The sequence below is a fragment of the Macadamia integrifolia genome, unplaced genomic scaffold (genome assembly GCF_013358625.1).
Source record: "Macadamia integrifolia cultivar HAES 741 unplaced genomic scaffold, SCU_Mint_v3 scaffold540, whole genome shotgun sequence".
Taxonomy (NCBI): Eukaryota; Viridiplantae; Streptophyta; class Magnoliopsida; order Proteales; family Proteaceae; genus Macadamia; species Macadamia integrifolia.
The window spans coordinates 25187-48723 of NW_024870480.1; the positions used below are offsets into that span (position 1 = coordinate 25187).

The 23537-nt window shown below is 40.8% G+C and overlaps 1 protein-coding gene across 5 annotated transcripts in view; it reads left to right on the forward strand.

The window, feature by feature from the left end:
* The first annotated feature begins 10250 nt into the window (after nucleotides 1-10250).
* Nucleotides 10251-23537, forward strand: part of LOC122069165 (putative pentatricopeptide repeat-containing protein At3g01580) — a 30300-nt gene continuing 17013 nt past the window's right edge. For 2 of the 5 annotated variants that reach the window (XR_006137383.1, XR_006137384.1), the window contains exons 1-2: nucleotides 10251-10492; nucleotides 15986-18269. Coding sequence is in view for 1 of the 5 variants with exons in the window: in XM_042633114.1 (XP_042489048.1) it covers nucleotides 10350-10492; nucleotides 15986-18200 (2358 nt within the window). In the remaining 4 variants the exon portion in view is untranslated. Of the gene's footprint in view, nucleotides 10493-15985; nucleotides 18516-23537 lie in introns of those variants that run through there. The other 3 variants (XM_042633114.1, XR_006137386.1, XR_006137385.1) reach the window with 3 other exon arrangements.

A 23537-nucleotide genomic window follows, 5' to 3' on the forward strand; every position in this document is an offset into this window, starting at 1 on the left:
AACACTACATTTGCAAATTTTGACCAAACCTCATGACAGAACGACCACAAAAATCCTTCCAACCACGGAATTATGACTCAAATGTGAGGTATTTGTTTGACACCTCCAAGGTTGAGGTCATCTTTGACCATATTTTAAGGGATAAACAAATCAAGTTATCTAAGGGGCACCAAATACCTCTAGTCGCTGACCTCAAGGATATGAAATCTTGTAAATGGCATAACACAGACTCTCACTTTACTAATAGTTGTATTATCTTACGTAATGCCATGTAGAAAGCTATAAATGATGGCCAGTTGAAATTCCCAGAGAAGGACAAAGGTGTTATGATGGTCGACGAGAACCCATTCCCTATGGTCAACATGGTAAATGTAGACCTCTCAGGTCTACTGTCTCGGCCACAAGCAGTCCTTAGGAGAGAGAGAGATTGAATTTGATGCCACTCACCTCCCATCTAGCTCTAGCCAAATCGGGAGATGTTTTTGAGTTACGGCCTCCAAGGACGAGTCCAAGACCGAAGGTTAACCTAAGAGATGACCGAGGTAAGAAGGTTGTATCAGAATGAAGGAAGCCATCAAATGGGCCATTAGTTTTACTGAAAGACTTAAAGGACCTACAAACCCAAGAGCAAAGTGAAAAGTCGGGAAGCTCAGACCCACAATCAGAGGAAAGTTCCAATGGAGTGTATGTTGCCATTGCAAACGCTTGATCAATGAAGCTCCTCATTCAACCCAGGGGAAAATGGAGACCTTCAGAGTCCTAAGGCAGTCCCCAAGGCAAATAGTTGGATGTCGACCCCACAACTCGTTTTGTTGGCCCGGCCAAGGAAGCTCATTATAGCCCTAAAAGAATTTGACCAAGGCCAGATATGAAAAGAAGGCTGGACTTTGGACGCAACCCAGAACTTGAGCGTTGGCCTCATCAGAGACAGGTCGAGGAAAGATGCGGGTCAGTAAAAGATAGAATAGGACAATCCCCATCTAAAAGGCCAAAAAAGGAGCGGATCCTGGTCAAGGAACTCCAAAGACATTCTCCAAGTAAGGGACCTCTTTATAACCGCCTACAAACCCACAAAATGGGAAATAGAGAGCGGTCAAGAAGCCCATATTTACGAATGGTACGGCCAAAAGTGGATTATACTCATTATTGGTGTACGGCCAGGCATCCCAAGTTCCCTTTTGATGAAGGTCAAGGCATGACCAAGACCCAAAAAAGAAGATGGGAAAGGCAGCAGGTTGCTATCCAAAGAAAAGGGTCATCACAGTCACATCCCCAGGCTTACAAGAATAAAAGGAAAGGAAAGAAGGTACACTATTGTTGATCATCACAATACAGTGGACTGACAAAGAGTTAGGATGCCAGCCTGAAAAACTGGAAGCATGAACCAGAGTGAAAACTGCCCAAACACACAGGGGCTGGATGAAAAACTTAAACCCAATGCAAAGCAAGTGGTCAATTCAGAAGCTGACCCCGAAGTGTCTAACTTAATGATCGAAAGTAGCAAAGACTTTGAAGAGTTCGTCAGCATGATGTTCGGATCAGTGGAGGCCCAGTACCCATTAACATGGTGTACATATTGCCTAAAGTGTTCCAGAATAACCTAGTCCATATAGAGGAGCTCGATTCTGATAGTGAGGACCAGCTCCCAGAAATTCTAGGGGTAGATGTAGTCACCAAACTCACGGATAAACTGGAAATCAGTTTGACAAAAGAAGAAGACAGAAAGTCTCCTCTCCCAGAGCAAACGTAGGAGATGGCCAAGGCTTCATTTTACCAGTTAACTAAGGAAATGACCCAACACTTGAAGCCATTCTATGTTACTATAAGCATGGATGGAAAACCCATCTCAAGAGTTTTGGTAGATAATGGCGTAGCAGTCAACATGCTGCAGTCACGAATGATGGCTAAACTCAAACGAAATGAGAACAACCTGATCCCAGTGGATGTGGTCGTAACAAATTTCCTGGGAGGAGCCAGTTCCCCAAGAGGCGTCTTTCCAGTTGAACTGAAGATTAGAGGTCGAAGTTCTATGACCGCTTTCTTCATTATAGACGAGATGGAAAACTACAATGCATTACCAGGGCGTGACTAGATTCACGTTAATAGTTGTGTACCCTCTTTATTGTACCAGTTCCTCATGTTCTGGAATGAAGGGGGTCAAGTAGAAGTAGTCAGATAGACAACCGGCGCATCCTAGTTAACACCAACTTAGTTGACGTGATGTTTTACTATGGGGACATCTCCCTGATCAAGTTCCTAGAACTTGATGAAGAAGGTAGACCGACCATCATGACGATCAGTCGATTTGGAGTGCGGCCAGCATTACTGGAAGGCCTCCATTGAAAGACCAAAACTAATACTAGATGCAGCCCAAAATGGAGCAGAAAACCATTGAGACTACACTTAGGAGGCTGGCAGCGGCCCAAATTGAACATCGATTGGCAGATGCGCCAATGCTTATGGCCACTGAAGAAGAATACAGCCTAAACATCGTAGTAAAAAACATACCACCAGCCCCACCGAAGATGGAAGAGACTTTAGCTGAGGTGGAAGATCCTTTGTAGGAAGTAAATCTAGGCCCAGAAGAAGACAAGAAGCCTATCTTTGTAAGCGTGCTATTACGGCCAAATTTCAAGGAAAAACTTGTAAACCTCCTCTTGGCCAATAGAAGTTGTTTTGCTTGGGATTATTTTGAAATGCCAGGGTTAGACCGTAAGCTCGTAGAGCACCAGTTGCCATCAAAAGTGGATATAAGCCATTTAAACAACCCCCAGGCAGATGGCTATAGAGGTCATCCTGAAGATAAAAGATGAAATTGAGAGACTGCTCAAAGCTTATTTCATAAGAACCACCAGATATGTGGAGTAGTTGTCAAATGTAGTCCCAGTCATTAAGAAAAATGGTAAACTTAGGGTGTGCATTGACTTTAGAGATCTAAATAAGGCCACACCTAAGGATGAATACCACATTCCAGTTGTAGACATGTTGGTAGATTCAGCCTCCAAGCACCAAATCCTATCATTCATGGATGGGTATGCAAACTACAATCAAATAGCATAGTTGAGGACGATGTGCTTAAAAAGACATTCCAATGCCCAAGGGCACTGGGAACCTGTGAATGGGTAGTAATGCCATTTGGTCTAAAGAACGCAGGAGCCACTCATTAGAGGGCCATGAACGTCATATTTCATGACATGATTGGCCACTTCCTTGAAGAATACATAGATGATGTGGTGGTTAAATCCCAAAATGAGGACGAACATCTAGACCACCTGGCCAAGACGTTTGACCAAATGAAAACTCCTAGTCTAAAAATGAATCCCCTAAAATGCATCTTTGGGGTGTCGGTAATTTCTTGGGTTTTTTGGTGCATCAGAAAGGGATAGAAGTGGATAAGAACAAAACACGAGCCATAAGGGAAGCTAGACCTCCTCGCAACAAAAGGGAGTTATAAAAATTCCTCAGTCAAGTCAACTTCCTTAGACGATTCATCTCAAACTTAGTGGGGAGGGTAAGAGATTTTTCCCCTTTGTTGAAACTCACAATCGAGCAGGAATTCAAATGGAAAAGAAGCCTCCATGCCACATTCGAAGAAGTCAAGAGATACTTAATAAATCCATCTGTACTAACGCCTCCACGAAAGGGGATTCCAATAAAATTATATGTATTTTCCGCACCAGAATCCATAGCTGGTTTGTTGGTACAGGACAATGAGCATAGTCATGAATAGGCTGCATATTATTTAAGCCGGACTCGCAATGATGCCAAAATAAGATACACAGCCATTGAAAAGCTATGCTTGTCACTGTATTTCTCATGCACCAAAATACGGTACTATTTGATCCCAATGACAATAGATGTCTTACGCCAGGAAGATATGATTAAGCACATGCTTAATAAACCTATAGTGCAAGGGAGAATTTGTATGTAGGCTATGGCCCTAATCGAGTTTGCCTTATGGTTCATGCCTTAGAAGGCCGTAAAGGGGCAAGCATTGGCAGACTTTTTGGCTGACCACCCACCGTTAGAAATGTCACAGGAGAATGTGATCAACTTGTCCCCTTGGAAGATGTTCTTTGACGGATCAAGGATAAAACAGTCAGCCGGAGCAGGGGTGGTGATCATATCCCCACAAGGCATGGAGACACATCTGGCGTTTCAACTATGTTTTACCTATTCTAATAACCAAACTGAGTACGATGCCCTATTGATTGGTCTAGAGACCCTTCTAGGAATGGACATACTAGTAGTTGAGGTAATTGGAGACTCCCAACTGGTGATCAACCAGATAGCCAAGGAGTATTGATGTGAGAGTGAGTCATTGATCAAATATTTGGAAAAGGCCCAGAGCCTGATCAAAAGATTCCAGGATGCATCCCTCAGGTACATTCCAAGGAAAGAGAACTCAATGGCTAATAGTCTAGCCTAGGCCGCTTCAGATGCAAAGCTAGGAGAAGGCCAATATGAACAAGTGATAATCCTCTGAAGGAAGCTTTTCTCATCAATTGCAGAACGTGCAATGGTCGACGTGAATAGCTTAGAAGAGTTGAAGCCTGATTAGAGGACACTACTACTTCAGTTTCTGCAAAATCCTAATAGTAGGACTAACCAAAAGACCAGGTACCAAGCCCTAGGATATGTAGCCCTAGGGGGTCAGCTCTACGGGAAGGCGGAAGACGGCATGTTGCTATAGGGTGTGGGAGTAAACGAGTCCCTACAAATCATGGCTAAAATCCATGAAGGGATTTGTGAAGTACATCAAGCTGGTCCAAAAATGTGATAGTTAATCAGAAGGTATGGCTATCATTGGCCAACTATTGTGGATGATTACCTAAAATATGCAAACGGGTGTCAAGCATGTCAAAGGCATGGGTCGATTCAACAAGCTCCAGCGGCTGATTTACACCCTATTATCAGACTGTGGCCTTTCAGAGGATGGGCCATGGACATCATTGGAAAGATTTACCCTCCTTCCAACCAAGGACATAACTTCATACTAGTTGCAACTGACTACTTTACCAAGTGGGTGGAAGCCATTCCACTTAAAGTAGTAAGTCAGGTGGATGTGATCAAATTCTTGACACAAGGAATTATTCACAGGTTTGGTATTCCCGAGACTATAATCTGTGAGAACTAGAATTTGCTAAGGAAGATGGAATCACCATCATTCCTTCAACTCCTTACTACGCCCAAGGTAACAGTCAGGCCGAAGCAAGTAATAAAGTTCTAAAATCAAATTTGGCTAAGGTCACTGCTGATAATCCTTTTGCCTGGGCTGAGTTGTTATCTGAAGTCCTTTGGGCCTACCGAACCACCAAACGGTCTGGTATAGGGACCACACCTTTCTTTTTAATGTTCGGTCAGTTCTACCTATGGAGGTTACTATGAAATTATTACGAGTTGCCCATTAGCATAGCTTGACTCCATTCGAATGTTGTGAAGCTATTTGACCAAATAAGAAGACCTAATTGAAGAACGTGTCAAGGCCTTGAACTATACACAAGCTCAGAAAAGGATGGTGACCAAGGCATATGACAAGCGAGTTAAGCCTAAAGGATTCCAAGAAGTCAATTGGTGTGGAAAGCTATCCTACCAATTGGGGCTAAGACTAGCCTATTTGGTAAATGGTCTCCTACGGGGGAGGGACCATTCGAAATATACCAAACACTCAAAGGAGGAGCGTACAGGTTACAGGACCTCATTGGACAGATCCAATTGAAACCAATCAATGGGAAATACCTTTTCAAGTAGAGAACGAGGTCCCAGCCTATGACCGGTTTTATCATTCCATACTTAGCTGACAAAAGAAGGATGAACATGAAAGACAAAGAGTTGATCACTGCATTACCAAAAGGGCGATCACAAAATGGCAGAGATTAAAGTGGTTGTAATAAGAAGAAGAAAAGAAAGATAACCCAAACACTAAAGGGTATTCCCCTTAGACTTCATTGGCTCGCAAGTCCGAAATTAGATCAACGGCCCAGGGGACAACACTACTAAGCAGTCAGCTTAGGTCTTTGAGGTGCTCTGCAAAGCCACGTTGCTTGACCGAGAGATTGGGAGTTGCCAGAAGCTCGTCGGCAACGCTCTCCATGTCGGCCATATGACCACACTTCCAAATTTCTTTCACAGATAGATGGACCAAGGATTCGAATAGAGATTTCGCCTGATCAATGGCAGAAGATGTGCGAGAGGATTCTCCTGAAACTATCACCAAAGGGATACGTTTGGGGGATCTCAGAGTCTTTTGGCGGGAAAGCATACTGCTAAAGTTTGAAAGAGAAAGATAACATGCAAAAGAAGTTGCCTTCAGTCTCAACACTTGTCAAAAGAGAGATTCTTTGTAAAAGAGCTTATTCCTGCATAGCTGAGGGGAATTGAGACCCATTGGAAAGAGACCAATGGAGTAATTGGAGGAACAATGGTCTGCTCGTGAAATTGGCTCCCACTTCTTTGCCCACTAGGAGTTTCAAAAACCCCAGAAGAATGCATAGATGCAGGGTAGTCCCCTTTTTTGATTTTTTGGACGGAGAATCAGACAAAGGAACCTCCGACTGAGACCGTTTGGATGTCAGAGAAGCCAACTTGGTTGGAGTTGTAGCCAGGTGTTTCCCTTTTCTCAACCTCTTCAAGGGGACCTGTTAATCAGATGGATCATTCGGTGATAATTCAACGACCTAGACTTCATCAGCCGTGTCCGAAGAGTCCTGAGCGGTGCTTGCAGGGAAGGTAACTGAAAGAAGGAAGAGAAATAAAACAAAGAAGGAAATGTTAACCATCAAGAGTCAAAGGAGGACAAACACCAAGGCTGCGATGATACTCAACTACGGCCATACGGCCTCTTGCACTAAGACATTCGTAATCAGTGGTCAATGACCGGAGAAAGATGCATTTTCTATATTTGCATAAGCTTGGATGTTCACTATGTCAACAATGGCAAAAGGAACCTCTAGTTGAAAGAAGTTTATGTTCTATTAAACCATCAGTTGAAATGGTCACACTCTACGGAATGGCCATGGAATGAACTACTCACATTCTATGGTCGTGCCATGAGTTCATGGCACATAATATGCTCTAAATCCTCTACAATTTTCCAATGCTCTTCCTTTGTGATTAGGCGGTCTGAGTCATACTTGATGTAAAAAGTTCTCCCATACTCCAGGATAGAATTTTCAAAGATTACCTTTTGCGGAACGAAGACGACGTTTCCGGCCACCTTGACTCTTTACATTGGAGAAAGAGGTGGTATTAGAGCCGTTGCTGTGGGCAAAAGTGGTGGATGCATGATCAGAAAGAGCCGAATCTAATTCTCCGGCGTAGTATGATTGCCACCAAGACCGAAAGTGATCAATCATAGAAGGAGCTAGCTGAAAATGGAAAGGGATGAACTTAGAAAGGACAAGAGCCTTGATTTCCGTGATCCTTTGAATCCCTTCCTTGTCGAAAAGCTTAGGACGATCAAGCTTTTGGTAAGACAGTGAGTAGTAACAGGGATAAGGAGCTGACTGAACCAATCCAAACTAACGTGTAACAAAGTGAGGATTATAGCATTTGGGCTCACACATTGTTTTTAGAATGTTCAAGAGTAATCCCAAAATGCAGGTCACGACACTTCAAGTAATTGGCCCATAAGTCAGCAGCAGTCAAGGGCTCACGAATAGCAGCAATTAGCCACTCAGGCATATTTTTGAAGGAGTGAAAAGGGATGAAAGCGTCATAAGGACGAGTAAGGGGAAGATCTAAGAAAAAGTTGAAGTAATGACTGCGAGAAGGAGGCGGCACTGGCATATACTCAAAAGAGTAACCCATAGTAGGAGTAGAATCTGGATTTGGCGAGGGTAGATTTCAGGAAAGTAGGCCTAAGCCACATTTGAAGTATCCAAAATGGGCCACCACCATTGGTAAAGTTTTCCTTAATAAGAACATTGCACCCTTGATACAAATGGGAAAGGACCAAGGAAGCCAAATCTACGGGATGACCATCAACAAGAGCATTGCCAACTTCAAAAAGGCTTTAAAGATCTTTTATGCTATTGAACAGGCCATAGAGCGGCACAGCCACGTAAGCAGAAATGCTATATACTCTTGTTGAGAGATAAGGCCAACCTGCTTCTTATAAGTCGTTATATAATGAGGGTAGGAACAATGTTTGGCAAACTCCAAACCATGGTCGACAAGAGAACCCCTAGTGGCTCCACCATACTCTTCACCCAGAGGATTAAAGCTCAACAGAGTTCCCATATCTAAAAGAGTAGGGCTAAGGATACCACATGGGAAATGGAAGGCATTGGTAGAACGTGATCATAAACACAAAGCAGCTTGAAGGAGAGGATGGTCGGAAGGGATGAAACGTTCTATCTGTTGGATAGCATGAAAAATTCCCAACGAATGCCATTCATCGGCTTTGGCCGCAGTCATCCACTCAACCTAGTCACTCCAACCTTCCAGGTGATGAGGCCAGAAGCGATAGCAGGCTTTGGGCTTGACCTCGGTTTCGACAGAATCGACCTTGTGAAAGAGGAGCATCTCTTTCTTGTGACGAGGGAAATTTTTGACCCTGAGGGATGGAGAGAGAAGGTTGGGGCCAAGAGAATAGTAGGAATCATAGATGGTCACTACCTCAGTTTGAACTGGCAAAGCATGAAGGGATGCCCTTGTCAGTGTTAGCTGATCTTCTAGGCATGGCACGTCAGGTGGGAGAGCAGAGGAACTCATGCTGCTTGAAAACACACAAAGAAAAGAGGTGACAGAGGAATAGTTGATGGATGAAGAAGATGAATAGTGATCGAGGCACTATTCGCCTATAAGAAAGGGATTAACCAAAAGATCTCGCTGAAACCATGCTGGCTAGGGGACGCGTGGCAACATAACATAAGCGAGAAAGGTGGCTGTTTGACATATGTACGGAAGGGATAATCATTCCCCAGGATTTAAAACTTTTTGAAAAGAAGGGGAAGAGATTAAATGTCACAAACTTAATTCAGAGTAAGCTAATATGAGAATAGGCTTGAATACGTGGAGCAGTTTATAAAGGTCACAAGGAATGCAAATCGACAACATTTTTTGTTCCAAACTTTGAACTAAAAATTAAAGAGACCGTTGGATACAAAGGTTCACATATTCCATACATACTTTCGGCCAAAAGATGGCTTCATAAGATGGATTATGAGGGGCAATTATTGGTGCCAAAATTCAAAATGCGCACCTAGTGATGTGGCAGGGGTAGTTTTGGGTATATTTAAAGAAAACGTGGGCTGACCATATCTGCCCATTACCCATCTATGAAGCAATACTAGCTAACCAGGACGGTTAAGGCACGCTGACATAAAGTGATATTAATGGGACATGTGGCAACAACATATTGGAGGCATCACTTCGTGGGAAAAGTGGGTTGATGGTTCGGGTAGTGGAGCGGTCAAACTCTCAAAGTATACATAAGGAGAGAAAACCGGCCAAAGAAGGAGAATCAACAAATCAAACAAAACCCAATTACAATGCAACTCTTTGTTTCATTTTATCCTTTTCTTTCCAGTGTTTAGAATTAGAGACGGAGTAGAACTCTTAATTCACTTCGTTTGAATTTTCAACTCACAAAGTCTACTCATTAGGCTCTAGTGATTTGTATTCATAATTCCTTTTGAGGAATATAATGCAGTTTATTCCCTCACCCTTTGGAGGTCTTGATCGTTGAAAAGTCACTGGAGCTATCGGGGCAAGAGGAGAGCCCAAGTCGCTTGATTGAAGTCTGGTTCATTATTGAATCCAGTCAGGAAGGATTCTGGCACGCTCGTGCATACACCAGTACGGTTAGCTGACCGTAGCATAGGGAAGGATTTCGTGCCAACAATAACACAAAGAGGGATGCCCTGTACGACTGTACCACCACCAATTGGACAAGTATAGCAAAACAAGGGAACTCGAAAACTAGGAAAGTAGGAAAGAGGAATTGGAATATATGATATAGTATCCTATTCCATATCGCTTTGATATTTTCTTTAATTTATTTATTTTGATTTAGTTTCAAGAAACATAGCCTAAATGAAGGAACTGGCCTTACTAGTTGGAAGATTGTCAATTTTTTTTTTTTTTTTTTAATTTCAATTTAAGGAGAGAGATAGACACATAAATCGGCTATGGATCATCCTTATTCTTTTTTTAATTTTTTCTTGACATCCAAACATAACATCGGAGTGGATAGCTTATATATTTCTTTCCCCCCTTTAAAATTTGGAAATTAAAATCAAGCAACATCCATCCGACGTGGCTCACAGTTCACCAGCTAGCACTAATCCATTTCTGTCTGCGTCTTTTTGAGTGCCAGAGAAAGAAAGAGGTGTTTATAGCGGGAAATGTTGATCACCATTTACGGATTTGGAATCTCTCATTCTGGTGGATTCTCTCTCCCATTCTGTGACGATTCATTTAACTCGGGTTCTATACCAAAGAAGAGGAGTTCGCTTTCATGGGCTCCTTCAGAACTGCGTTCTGCTCGGTAATCTTGATCCTCAGACCTCAGCTACTCTCTTTGACTGTATCATCCATCAACTTCTTTCTGATTATTGCCTTTATATATATATATATTATAATATATAATATATTATAATTCAACCTAACCCCCTTCCCCCACCCCACCAACACCCACCACCCCCCACCCCCGCCCCGCCCCCGCCCCACACCACACACCCCCCCCCCCAAAAAAAAAAAAAAAAAAAGAGTTGGATTCTTGAGTTTTTCTATTAGAACCTGTAGTGAAGGAAGTGTTGCATTGCAATTTCAAAATGGATTCAAAGAATGACAAAAAAAATCCACCCCCAGATGCAAGTAGAGATGAAATTTTAGATAAATTGGATGATTAACATCTTGAATGCATATTTACTACCCACCCCCAGTCCCCACCCAAGAAAAAAAAAAAAAATCTGCTACACATGGCAATATCATAAGATGAAAGATTAATATGTGTACTTCTAACTGGACTTGATTGGTCCTTGAGTTTTTCATTACCGGCAGAGGAGATGGGGAGAGGGGATTTAAACCCATAAAAATATTTTACCCACTTAAAATGCTTACATGGGAGGGGCTGGTTTTGATATTTGAGATAAGACAGCATTGAGGGGAACTTGGAGGTGTGTGGGCTTGTTTTCCATCTCTATTTTAATTAGAAATGAAGAAGGGATTGAATTTGTGGATCTTAAATATGATGGACCAAATGATGGAAGTGGTGAGAAATTAATGAATTAAATCAAACGCCATGGTAGATTTCAGAATCCCACCCACAAGCAGAACCGAAGGGCTTAAACCAGCAGGGGAAAATCTTCTATAAGATCACTCTCAGATCAGTCCCAAAACAAGATAGTAACTAGGTCCTCCCTAGTACTCCAAACCCACAAAGTTTGATTCTGATCCAATGGTTGGATATAATGATATGGCCAAGTGAACCAAAGTAGAATCTGAGTTCCGGATTTATAAACAAAGGTATAACTTCAAGGAAACAAAGCAGATCAGCGTCAAACAAGTATCACATTCTCCACACATCATTTAGAACACAATACATAAAATCGACAAATACCGATAGCCAGAATTCACAGTTCATCAAGTCAACAGAATAGTAACTAAACGATCCACAGGACAGATCAAACACTCACTAGAGTTGAAGGGCAGGTATGAACATCAACTAGGAACCCCAATATATCTCAGCCTTCCAAAGCCCAGATGTTGAGATAATAGTACCTCAAATTTGCAGCCAAACAGAGAACTGCCAATGAGTTTATGGCCAACAGAAACTTCAGACTTCAAATAGATTTGTATCGCCACAGATTATAACTTCAGTCAGCCTTCAATTATCTTTAATTGAAGGAAACATTCCCACTACTTGGATGCTCTGAAACCCTGTTGAAAGGATAGAAACAAACCAATAGATGATAGGGATATAACAAGAGCTTATCACTCAAGCCTTGCTAATCTCTCACCAGCCACCTCTAGCTTCTCATTAGGGTATTTTGCATCTCAAAAACAGCACAACAGCCATGAGTCTTTTTTATCAAAATTGTGGGAGGTAGTCTACAACCTTCTTATTTATTGACTTGATGAAATACAATACATTTCAACCTTCCTTGCATGTAAAGGAGGTTCCTTTACAACTTAAAACTTATAAAATTAGACACTACTATAAAATAGATACTAGCTTCAAACCTGGCTCAGGAGTTGGACCAAGCCTAAAAGCAAAGGCTGCCTTGAGATGGGCCAGTATGGCTGGCCTTCTTCTTGTCCTTTGTGTTGAGATCTGCTTCAGTTCTCCCCGTACTGAAAAAAAAAAAAAAAAAAAAAAAATGACCTTTAGTTTTTGAAAGTCAAGGGGTCAGCTGTTTTGATGAATGCACTATCTCAGCTCAAGCAGCATTCTGGAAACTCTTGAAAATTGGGAATATAGTCCTCAAAGTGAGGAGATCTTTTTTCGAAATAATTGGGTGGAATGACTAAGTCTATGTGCTCAACCTCTAAGATGTATACTTGAATGTTGTGTCCACAAAGTTTCCTTAACTTGTATCCTTGACTTCCACCATCTCAAACTCCAGTGTAGTGCTAAGCTCCTTGAGTTCTTCATCATTGTTCCCAATAATCTCATTTGTTGGGACCAAACACAAGGCATGAGTGCCATGAGTTTCCTCAAAATCATCATTAGTAGGCTGATCTTCAACCTCCTCCTCAGGAGGGAGTCCATTGTAAAACTCTATCTCTGGATTGGCTTTAACGGTTGCCACAATAGCATTCTTTGGGCGTTGGGGCTAGAACTTGGTAAAAAAGTGACCATAGTTGTTGCAGTGATAACAGTATTCATGGGAGCCTTTCCTTTCTATCTGTGGTTGAAGGTGTAGATCATCTTGTAAAACCTGTAGGTTTGGTAGTTTTAATGCTTCTTTGACCTTCTCCAAATTGGGAATTGACTCGTCTAATAGAAATCCTTAAGAGATCTTCCGATTGAAGTGGCTTTTAGAAATAGTCATGCAAATCTTGTACCTAGCAACTCCAATTTTAACATGAACCTCAGTTTTCATGCCTACCCTGAATTGAGAGACTTGCTGGTCATCCTCCTCATCAATAAACCACCAGAAGTCCCCTATTGATGGGACAGGTCCTCACCAGGGTCAATGGCAGGGTATGAAAATCAACTAGGAGCCCCAAGATATCTCAGCCTTCCAAGGGTCAGATGCTAGATAACAGTACCTCAAAGTTGCAGCCAAATAAATGCAGAAACAGAGAACCGCCAATAAGTTTATGGCCAACAGAAACTTCAGACTTCAAATAGATATGCATCACCATAGATTATAATCTCAGTCAGCTTTCAATTGATTTTAAATCAAAGAAAACAATCTCACTACTTAGTTTGATACGGAGGAACCCAGTTGAAAGGATGGAAACAAACCAACTGATGATATTGATATGGCAAAAGCTTCTCACTCAAGCTTTGCTGGTCTCTCACCAGCCACCAGCTATCTTCTCACTAGGGTATTCTGCATCTCACAGAAATTCTTGCTTCACATGAGGAAAACAGCACAATCACCATATAATTTTCTTATCAAAATTGTGGGAACCCCTTTTCTTATTTATTGATTTGATGAAACACAACATCAGGACCTTTCTTGCATGGAAATGAGGTTCCTTTACGACTGATCAAATTAGAATATAAAAAACAATTAACAAATCTGGTAAATATACTAAGGAATAATAGATTAGTGTCTAACATAGCATAAAAACTAGAAATTGTCTCCCTTGCAAAGACTACTAAAGGGTACTAAATGGGCCCCAAGCCTGGTAATGTAGAAGTAGATTACAAGTAAACTACCCCAACTGTATATTGCGACTCCAAACAAGAAAAATAAGACTCACTTAACTAGCTTGACAATAATTAGAAGTAAACCCAGGAGAACAAGGGAATAAGACCAGCAAATAAACCCCGAAGAATACAGTAGCAATGCAGCAGAAAAACTAGCCCAAAAACCAACCCGATTGGAGAAAGAATGACCTGCGATAGGGCTGGAGAGAGAGAGGTGAGGCTGGGTTTGTGGGGCTTCAATTGAGCTGCAAACTTGGTCGATTGTAGGGCCTAGGGAGGGTACAAAAACCCCCAAAGTTGATAGTCTTCCAACGGCTGTGGAGTTATGTATGTACTTTCTTGATTTTCAGACCTAGGAGAGAGAATCTGAAGATTTTTGCAGGAACAGCAACTGGGTGATTTGGACAGCTTCATGAGGAGTATTGAGTAGTCCTACAATGACTTCTAACAACCCTCAACAGCAGCTCCTTGATCAGATTCATAATAGAGGAGAAGAGAGAGATCGCAGACTTCAAGAACGGGGAATTCTTGGCTATCGATTCTGGCTTTGAAGACTTGGACAGATCTGAATTCTTCTTACACTAAACAATTAATAACAGTAAATAATTTGCAAAAAAGTAAAGGAATGACAAGGAGAATGTGGGAGAGGAGTGACTATCTCAGCCCGGGCTTCTCACCCGCAGCTATCCTGGCTGTTTAAGCAATTGACTGTAATCATTCATTATTCAAATCTGAGAATTGAGAGTACATAAGCTCTTATATATATATATATATATAGGGCAGATTAGTAGTCATACCATAACTAGGAGTTAGAGACCTTACATAATAGAAGTTGGACTCCAAATAGGATTAGACTAGAAACATGGAGTAGGTAACTAACTAGTCATTCATTAATAGGGAAATCTAAACTGACTCAAACTGAAATAACAAAGGAAATAGACTCAAAACAGGACTCTAACTAAACTAATAAATTAAATCCCGTTTTCTTATTTTCTACCCATATTTTAGGCCCATTAAAGTGACCCATTACAAATAAAACCCAAGGGATCAAAGGCCCAACACATACATGACCCAACCCAGGCTTATCTGCAATAAAATAAGCCCATTAAGTGACTTATCTACATCACTTGGCCACAAGTTGGACCAAGCCCATCCACAAAGGCTAGCTGGCTGGCCTTCTTCTCATCCTTTGTGATGAGATCTGCATCAGAAATTTTTCCTGGGAGGTAGATTTGGGGAGGGTTGGATATTGCAAAAATGCTTCCCTTTGCAATACGTATATGCATTTGGTTGTAGTGAAATATAATTTTTAAGGAAAAACAGTTATTTTTCATTTTATATTTATTTGGGCTTTAGACCAGAGGAGTTTAAAATTGGTCATTCATCAGATTTTGGTCAGATACTGTCGAATTATACGGAATGGGTAAAGCATTTGTTGTTTTGGATAATTTTTTTTATTGAAGATTCTGTATATGTTTACAGGTGATTTTTCATGTAATCAGTTTTTGATTTGGGGAGGGGGTATTTTTCATCTGAGGCTGAAATTGAGATGAAAACTTGTGTTCTTTATCTTAATGGAATCTTTGCCACTGTCGAATTATAAGGAATGGGTAAAGCATTTATTGTTTCGGATGATGTTTTTTTGGTGAAGATTCTGTATATGTTTACAGGTGATTTTTTATGTAATCAGTTTTTGATTTGGGGAGAGGGGTATTTTTCGGCTGAGGCTGAAATTGAGATGAAAACTTGTGTTTTTTTTTTTTCTTAATGAAATCTTTGCCACTGTCTTCCCTGAAATAATGTTTCCTTTAGTTAATTTTTTCTACTGTTTGGATCAGCTTGGAATACTTTTCTTCACCTAAAGTTTCAATCGAATTGTGCAAGAAGTTATTCATGTCAATATAATATGTTATAATCCCCCCCACTCTCTCTCTCTCTCTCTCTCTGTGTGTATATATATATATATATATATGACATTTTTCATTCTCATAAACACCCACACAAAGAAAATCACTGTAATGTTGCCCCATAAGTGAATGTCAGTATCAGCTAAAATTTTGTCAAATCTACTCTTGTTCAAAGCTTTTTGGACCAGATAGACTTACACAAGTTTAGGAATACCTCTCAACTGATTGAGAATATTAATCATCCCAGAAACAGAGAACTGATTGAGTCCAAGGCAAATAAGGCAAGCAAAAATTACGACATCAAATGTAAAGAAAGCAGAGTAGAAAAAATTTCAGAGTTTGGTCTCAAGCCCATCTCAAAGCAATCAATCACAGAGCTGAAATATACCCATGCTCTGCAGAAATTGTTGGAGTTGCAGAGACTTGATGAAGCAAAGGACTTGTGTTTGAAGATGAAAAGAAAAGGATTTGAACCTCCGATTGTTCTACAGTCAATGCTGATTGATCTCTTTATGAAATCTGCTTGTATCTCTGATGCTTATGAGGTGTTTGGAGAAATGCCCGAAAGGAATGTAGTCACTTGGACCTCCATGATTTCTGGCTGTGTTCGGAATGGCTATCCGGAAGTTGGCATTTCTTTGTTTTGGGAGATGATTAAAGTGGGTGTTCTTCCCAATGATGTCACCTTCAATGTTATACTTCAGGCTTGTGCTGACCTTTCTACATTGAATTTTGGAATTCAAATTCATTCCTTAATTGTAAGAGCTGGGTTCTTTAGTGATTATAGGATCGAAAATTGCTTGATTTATTTTTACTCAAAGTGCGGCTTAGTTGATTTAGCCCACCAAGTTTTCATCAGAATGTTGAAGCCTGATTTGGTATCTTTCACTTCTATGATTGGAGGTTATTTAAAGAATGGTTTGCTTGAACCAGCATTTGGATTGTTTGATACGATGAGGAAGTTGGGGCTGGACCCAAATGAACACACCATCAGTAGCATTTTGGTTGCCTGTCAACCAATGGTTGGTGAGCAGATTCATGCTTACATGGTTAAAACCTTGTTGGATCGGAGTCTCTACTCTGCAAGTGCTCTGATTGAATTTTATTCAAAGAACAACTCCTTTGAGAGTGCCATGCTGGTTTTTGAAAAGTTAGGGACTATGAGTGTGGTGACCTGGAGCTCAATGATCTCCTGCTGTGCCAGAAATGGGCTTGGATATGATGCTCTGGAGTTGTTCTATAGAATGGTCAATTTAGGGATCAAACCCAATAAGTATACCTTTGTTGCTGTGATTGGGGCTTGTGGTTTATCCTCTATGTTCATGGGAATGGGAAAGCAAGTCCATTGCTTTGTAATAAAGTTGAATTTGGGATTGGACAACCGGATCTTAAATGCTTTGGTTACCATGTATGCAAGAAACAGCAAGATAGAAGAGCTTGGGAAAGTGTTTGAGAAAATCCAGGATCCTGATACTGTTTCATGGTCTGCAGCCATAATTGGTTACTCCCAAAATGCGTTGAGTGGGAAATCAACAAGCTTGTTTTGCCAAATGCATAAAAGTGGAGCTAAGCCTAATGAATATGGATTTTCTGGCGTTCTTAGTTCATGTTCTACTCAGGCTTTATTGGATCAAGGAAAACAGGTTCATGGTTTTGCATTGAAGCTAGGATGTGATACTGATGTTTGCGTAGGAAACTCACTTGTTAATATGTATGCCAAGTGTGGGAATATCGATAATGCGAGGTTGACATTTGATGGCATGCCCAGACGCGATCTCATGTCATGGAACACGTTGATTCACGGGTATGCTCATCATGGGCATGGGAAAAAGGCCTTTCAACTCTTTGATGAGATGGTTGAATCAGGGTCCATCAAACCTAACAATGCTACATTTGTGGGAATCTTGAATGCATGTAGTCATGCAGGTTATGTGGAAGAAGGATTCGAGTACTTTAAGATCATGGAGAGTTGCTACGGAATTGTCCCTTCCATTTCTCACTATGCTTGTCTAGTTGACATGATGGGCCGAGTGGGAAGGCTCGATGACGCAGTCCTGATCATTGAACACATGCCATTCCAACCAGATTATTTGATATGGAAAACTCTTTTAGGATCTTGTAGAGTGCACATGAACTTAAAGCTTGGTAAGTGCGCTGCACAGAGGGCTATTGAATTGTCCCCTGAGGATTCTGCAAATTATGTTCTTCTTTCAAACTTACTTGCTGAGTGTGGGGAAAGGTTGGACTCCGAGAGGACAAGGAAGATGATGGAAGAGAGAGGAGTGAAGAAAGATGCTGGTTGGAGTTGGATTGAGATAAAGAGTGTGGTGAATGCATTTATTGCTAGGGACAGAAATCACCCGGAAGCAGAAGCCATCTACCATATATTGGATGAACTTTTAGTGAAAATGAAAGAAGAAGGTTACTCCCCTGACTTCAGCTGGGCACTCTATGATTCATGAGAAGGGAATAACCGACAATAATACTTCCATAATGGTCTTGAGTATTGTGATCCTTTAAAATACCAAATAGTAAGTCTTTGAAGCCTTTATCAATTGTATAGACAAGAAATACTGGTTATGGGTTTAGTATTACAATGTTCAAACTGTTTCATTAGATATTTTTAATTTTTTTCATTCTTTTCCTTTTCTACTTTCTGAATTTTGTAAGAGTATAACCTTAGATGAGTAATGGCTTTGAGTTTGTTGATGTTTTCTTTGAAAAATTTCTTACATTTCGTCTTTATTTTATAATATTCATTGATTATGTTTATGTTATTATCATGTCTCCTTTAAATTTTTTATTTATTTATTTTTTTTATTTTTTTTTCTGACTGCTTTGTGGTTTTGCCACAATTTTTTCAACAACGAAACAACAACATCCAAAACCTTATCCCAACTTAATGGGGTCGGCTACACGAAGATTCCAAGAAAGGACGAGCGTGAGGATCCATGTAAAAGATTGATGGGTTATGGCTAATTATAATAAGTGCCGGCTATCAACCTGATGCACCACTTTGGGGGCATAGGAATACATGTAGGCAACCCTTTGGGCATAATAGGCACACGAAGGCAACATTTCGGGGCATTCAAGCAAGCACACCCATAGGAAACATTTGGGGCCATAAGAATACATGTAGACAACATTTTGGGGCACGCATGTGCTTTGTCCCCGTTATTTTTCAAATAAACCAATTTCCAGCTTTACATTGAATTTATGTAACTTCTTCTTCTTCTTCTTCTTATTCTTCTTCTCTCTCTCTCTCTCTCTGTCCAAACATACACCCGCATGCACACCCCTCCGCAGATGAATTTATCTTTCCTTAATTTACTTAATTGGTTGTTAAAATGAATGACGGATATTTGTGTGTGATTTAATTCTGATTTCTTGAGCACTTTGCAGTGGAAAGGTTCTTCTGCTATTCATGTTTGCTTTGAATGTTATTTGATTTGTATCTGACATATTTTTCTGTTTAATTATATTCCCTTTCTGATTCTATTTGTCCATGCTACTTTCCTATTTCCACATGCATTGACTAGAAGCACTTCCTATTGAAGTTTCTTGGATGACATATAGACTGCAAGAATGTAGTACTTTACATCTAGTTAATTTTTCATATGCATCGTTCGAAATAAAACTTGGTTGAATGTGTGAAGGATTCAGATAAGAGAAGTTCTAAAACAGATTCTAAAGTGAACAGATTCTAAAGTTAGTGTAACAGCCTAAACTGGAAGCAGCTGAGCTCAGTGTCAGGACCTAGCTGGCACAGGAGATAGGTTGTCTTGCTGTGGTGGATTCACTTGTACAGCAGGAGAGAGGGAAGTTTGGTAATCCTCTAGTTAGGAAGAGGTGTAAAATGGTAAAAATAGGAGTGGGACCAGTCCTACATTGGGTGGACTTAAGAACCCAGGAGTTAGGACAGCAAATGAGCTGAAAATGGGCAAACGGGCAGGTTACCCAGCTGCCAACCGGCCTGCTGGTTGTGCTGGCAGAATGCAAAAAATATGTTTTTCCTGTGTGGGGTCCACATCCCTACACCCTTGAGCCTCGCACTTACCCACTATGTAGATGTCCTAATTGTTGACCAAACCCAACCTAATAGGTCAGTATTTGGTGGGGTCCATCAATGAGAATTAAATTTTAAATAGTTTTATGGTTTTCGAATCACTTTTAGGAATTAATTTGGAAATTAGGTTGTCAGCCAAACGGCCCTAAGGACCCTTTGGCTGAGTTATAAAACAGCATATCAGCTGCTGTTTCCTCATTTTTTCTGTATAGTACAGTGGAACAGCAGAGGAAAAGAAGAAGAAGAGTGCAGCTGTACTTGGAGCTGCGATTTTGGGCCTGCCTGCACTCAGGTAAGGCTGCTGCCCTATTTAATTGATGAGTATGGTTAGGATAATTAAGGTAGTAAGCTAGGGTTTAGGGTTTCAGTGATGTAGGGACTGCAATTGAGTCCCTATGAGCTGAATTCAGAACCCAGTAGAAGAAACCCCAATTTTGGTAAGGGTTTTGGGACCCAATTTGCATGAAACCCATTCATATAAACCCTAGAATGGAGGGCTTTCAGTAATTGGGAGAAATTTGTGCAAACTGGAGTTGAATTAAGGCTGAGTATGGCTTGAATTCTGCAAGAGAGCAAAAACAGAATTTTAATTGATGAAGAATAGGGTTTTGGGATACGTTGATTTGATTATTCTTCTCTAAAATCAATTGTTGAGCTCAATTGGAACTGATGCATGGTACTACCATGTTTCTTATAAAATTTCAGATTCATATGAGTGATGTATTAGATGGGATAACCCAAATTGGATGAATTGGATATGTAGGTTGTCAATTTGGGGTTAAATTAGTGCAATTCCCTTTCTTAAAATATGAATCCCTAAATTAGTTGGCTGTGTGAAGCTTAATTAGGGCTGGTATGTGGATAATATTTTTGTAGTCATGTCTATCCATCCTTAGTTAAGAGGGAATGGTGAAGGGAGAAGCACAATTCTCAGTCCAGCAATTCCCAGTTACTAAAATTATAGAATTTTATGGAATTGGGTGGGCTCAAGTTAGCTCAAGGAATTGGAATGATTGGTGAGGTGTTTATTGATCCTAGAGGCATAAGAAAACACCCCGTATGTTGTTGGGAATAATGGCTTTTGGCCTTGGGCACAACCTAAACAAAAAAGTGACCAGCAAAAGCAATTCTGGCAGAATAAAATTCTGTCGAAATGACCCGCTGGTTGGGACAAGCGGCCACCCGGTTTGAACCCGCCAGTTGGGTATTTTTGAGGCAGACCAGTCCCTTTTTTTGGTTGAACTATGCCCTACCCCTTGTGGGTTATGTCCTTTACCTTTTTACCTGAATTTGACCCTATAGGTAGGGGTATCTTGGGGACATTTCCAAGGTTTTAATTGGGGAAGCATATGGACTGTTTAGGGTGTATAGGTTCAGCATAGGGAGTTATACTGAATTATGTTAGGTTATATATATATATATTTAATGTGGTGATACACCTTTGGTATAGGAACTAAACTACCATGCGAGGATATACGGTGACGGGAATTAAGCGGTAACAATTGGATTTCGGGTTTGAGGTGAGTGGGTGTTTGCCTTATTTTGCAGAATGTTTCTCTTATATTTTATTTTTGCATGCTCATGTGTAATGTTGTGCTAACTCTATTTTGGATGTATTTTCTATAAAGTTATATATAAATTGCCTATGTGACATGTTTTACCGAGGTTGCTGTGACCGTGGTTTTGTGGATGTGTAGTAATATAGATGAGTGGTAATGATTATAACATCGACGGTTTGAGGCACGGTGTGGCCGAGGGGGGATCCGGTACTATGGACTCAGAGGTCGGTATTACAGTGATGGCCACCAATGATGATTGAATGCTATGGACGTGATTGATGCATGTAGAATGCACTTGGTTAGGATTCACAGACCCTGGTGCTACTACCCTTGCCAGTAGGGGTTAGGTACTGGCTAATCCCAAAAGGGTGGTATGTTATTGAGAGTACCACATCCTTAGTATGGCATACTGTACTTAGAGGCTGATCTAGCATGGGTGACCAAGGGGTTTTCCGGGACCGTGGCTAGCATGGGTGACCGGTACGTAGGATTCTGGGACAATGGCTGTTGGGGTTACCTTTGGAGGTTTGCGGGGTTACCAATGTGTAGGATTCTGAGACCTATAGACTTCTGCTAGCAGTTAGCTTGTATCTTTGTAGCCCGACGTACTGGGTAGGGGATACCACCCACGCTGTGTAGCACCTATACCAAATGATGGACTCAGTAATGGACAAGAAAGTAATATACTAAATGGATTCATATGCATCATATGTCTGTGTGGAACTGCATTGCATCATTTGTTGTGTGCTTACATGCACACCACTCACTGGGCTTGTGAAGCTCACCTCTCGTTGATTACTCTTTTTAGATGGTGGAACTGCTACTGAGGCATGATTGGATTTTAGTGGCAGTTGTGAGGCTTGTGTCTACGAGACACCGGGTTGATGATGGATTTTACTACTATTATTCAGTAGTTTCGTTTGATGTATATATATCGATGTTATATGTAAGATGTAATATTGCACTTGTGGGTTGTTTACAAATGAATCTTGTATATTTGTAATTTATTATGTAGTGGATCACCAGTGATATTTTATGCTTTTATTAGCATACTCTATTTTTAGTTGTGATCTTGGCGGCATTTGTGAAATTAAGGTACTGCAGTTGTGATCTTGGAGGGTTAGGCTGACTGGATGTGGGTGTCCAGTGCGGCATACCTTGGCTTAATTTGAACTAGGGTGTGACAGTTATGGTGGGGGGTGGGAACATGTTGGAGAAGGCTTATTAAACCCAAGTCTCAATCTCAACTTTTAATGAATTTGGTCCTGAGTTTGAATCCTTAATTTTAAGCTATATTTCAAGCTTTGATGATGGGCCTTCATAAAATATTTTGAGGGATTTATTTATTTTGGATGAGTAAATAAATTCATTACCAAGAGAAGAAAGAATATACAAGTGGGGAAGGGGGGGAAACTAAGTACAAAGGTAACAAACCAAAAAGGGCCTAAAAGGGCCAAGGAGAAATAAGGGGGAGGGTGGGGAGAGAATAGTAAGGGGGGAGATCCTAGGTAACAATAATAAGCTTGTTCCTTGGGGTATTTTTGACAGGGCATGAGCGCTGAGATACAATCTAGGAGGAGACGTCAAAATAGATGGTATTCTAAATATTGTCAAACGAATGAGAGTTGGAGGTCCATCTATAAAGATTCCTCTCCATCCAGATATGGTTGATGGTGGTGCAGAAGACGAGTTTACCAATAACGTCATATATGGAAGAACATGTATAAGTCATATCAACCCAGATCTATTCTCTACTAAGAGGGAGCACTCTTCTTCTCATAGCAGTGACTATGAACCTTCTTCCAGACAGTGGTAGAGAAAGGACAACAGAAAAAAAAAATGGTCAACATCTTCAGTACCATTCTAGCAAAGATAGTAGAAGGAGTTAACCTGAATGTGCTGCGAGATCAGGAAAGACTGGGTGAGAAGGCAATTGGGGATTGTGCGCCAAATAGTGAAACTATGGCGGGGAACGTGGCCTTTAAACCAAATGATATTATGCCAAGGGACCGGGGGTGCTTCGAGTGGATAAAATCCCAAGCAGAGGCAGAACTAAATAAACCAGAGGAAGAAGGCATCCAAGAATACTAGGTTCAGGTACGCCTTTCACAATTTTGACTGCCCATTAACCAATTTGGTCCCGAGGTAAGGAATATCCAGTTACACCAAAAGAG